This window comes from Aplysia californica, unplaced genomic scaffold, assembly GCF_000002075.1.
Source record: "Aplysia californica isolate F4 #8 unplaced genomic scaffold, AplCal3.0 scaffold00557, whole genome shotgun sequence".
Classification (NCBI taxonomy): Eukaryota; Metazoa; Mollusca; class Gastropoda; order Aplysiida; family Aplysiidae; genus Aplysia; species Aplysia californica.
The window spans coordinates 513692-515394 of record NW_004797827.1 but is presented as its reverse complement, the minus strand read 5'-3'; the positions used below and the strand labels follow the sequence as shown (position 1 = coordinate 515394).

Sequence of the window (1703 nt, the reverse complement as noted above, 5' to 3'; positions counted from 1 at the left end):
GACACACACACACACACACACACACACACACACACACACACACACAAACACACACAAAAGCCAACAACCAGCAAACAACGGAGTCCTCCTGAGTGTTGTCATTGGTCGCTTTTAAGGACAAGCGGGTTAACCCAGATTTTGGGGATTTCCAGAAATCTTGACTTACACCAAAAGCGGGCATTGCTCTTTCTACCTATAGAAGAAGTTTGGTTTCATTGGTGTGTATTTTTGTTTGCTTATAGAGAAAACTCTCCTTGTCTTTTAAAGAAACTGAACAAGGGGCAAAAACGTTACCTCCTATTTCCTCAAAACAGCGTTTTTCGCGATAGCCCCCTTGTGCTTAAAAGCGACCTTTTGTTTTCTTATAGAGAAAACCTCTCCTTGTCTCTTCAAGAAACAGAACAAAAGGCAAAAACTTTTACCTCCGATTTTCTCAAAACAGCATTTTTCTGGATAGCCCGCTAGGGCTTAAAAGTGACTATTTGTGTCACGAAACGGCGGAATCAGACGCTCGTCAATTTTTGGACATGTGGAGTTATTTCTATCATTTAAAGCCTGTTCATTTGTCTTGCTTTCGGTGATAAAAATATACTCATCAATCAGTAACAGAAGCCGAGATATTTGCGATTGAAGGAGGTGGCGGGTCGCCTGATTTTAGAGGAAAACGTAGCGAGATAATAGCAGCCAAATTTTAGTGACTTTCAAAGGTCGACAGTCCTTAGAAACTGTAAATTTACATTTTTGTTCCTTAAATCAACATTTTGAAGTAAATTCCACACAGAAATGTGTTTTTAAATGGACCTCAAAGGTGTTGAGTCAAAAAACCAAAACTCGATAAAAAAAAAATGCCCAACGGACAGAAAAATCTCGCGGGGTTCTTCGATTTCATTATTTTGACGAGCGCCTGATTTCACCACGATGTCTCACATATTCTTTTCTCTCGTCCGTCCAGGTGTGGAACGACACGGTTGCGAACCTCAGCCTCCTGGCTCTGGGCACAAGCGCCCCAGAGATCATGTTGTCTGTCATTGAGATCGTGGGCAACGACTTCAAGGCCGGCGAATTGGGGCCGGGAACCATCGTAGGCTCAGCTGCCTTCAACTTGCTCTTCATCTCCGCCATCTGTATCTACTCCATCCCAGACGGAGAGATCAGGCGAATCGCCAGTGTCAAGGTATTATTTTATCTGTCCGTCTTTCTGTCTGTCTGTCTGTCCGTCTGTCTGTCTGTCTGTCTGCCTGCCTGTCTCTGTGTCTGTCAGTCTGTCTATGTGTCTGCATGTCTGTCTGCCTGTCTGTCTATCTGTATAGTATGGGGTTTTACGGCGCTCGCAACTGCACAAGGTCATATGAGCGCGCGTCTGTCTATCTGTCTGTCTGTCTGTCTATTTTTTCCCCTGTTTCTCGGTCTGTCTAATATATCTATCTCTTTCTGTTGATTGAGGTGTCTGCCTATCTGTTTATCTGTTATTCTTCTTGTTTGTCAATCTATCTGTTTATCCATCTATCTATATCGATATATGTACTATGTCTGTTTGTTTATCTATCGATATATTATCTTTCTATTTGTCTGTATGTCTGTCTGTCTGTCTGTCTGTCTATCTATCTATCTGTCTACCACCATTCTGTGCACAGTTCCACAACAACATCAATAGCAGAGCAGTAGCAACAGTATTATCCTCTCTCTCTCTCTCTCTCTCTCTC

General features: G+C 42.7%; 1 protein-coding gene across 1 annotated transcript in view; it reads left to right on the top strand.

Moving 5' to 3' along the window:
• Positions 1-952: 952 nt before the first annotated feature.
• Positions 953-1703, top strand: part of LOC101855973 (sodium/calcium exchanger 3) — a gene marked incomplete at its 5' end in the record, with an annotated part of 35431 nt that continues 34680 nt past the window's right edge. The window contains 1 exon segment of the mRNA XM_035972012.1: positions 953-1174. Within this exon segment, the coding sequence (XP_035827905.1) occupies positions 953-1174 (222 nt within the window).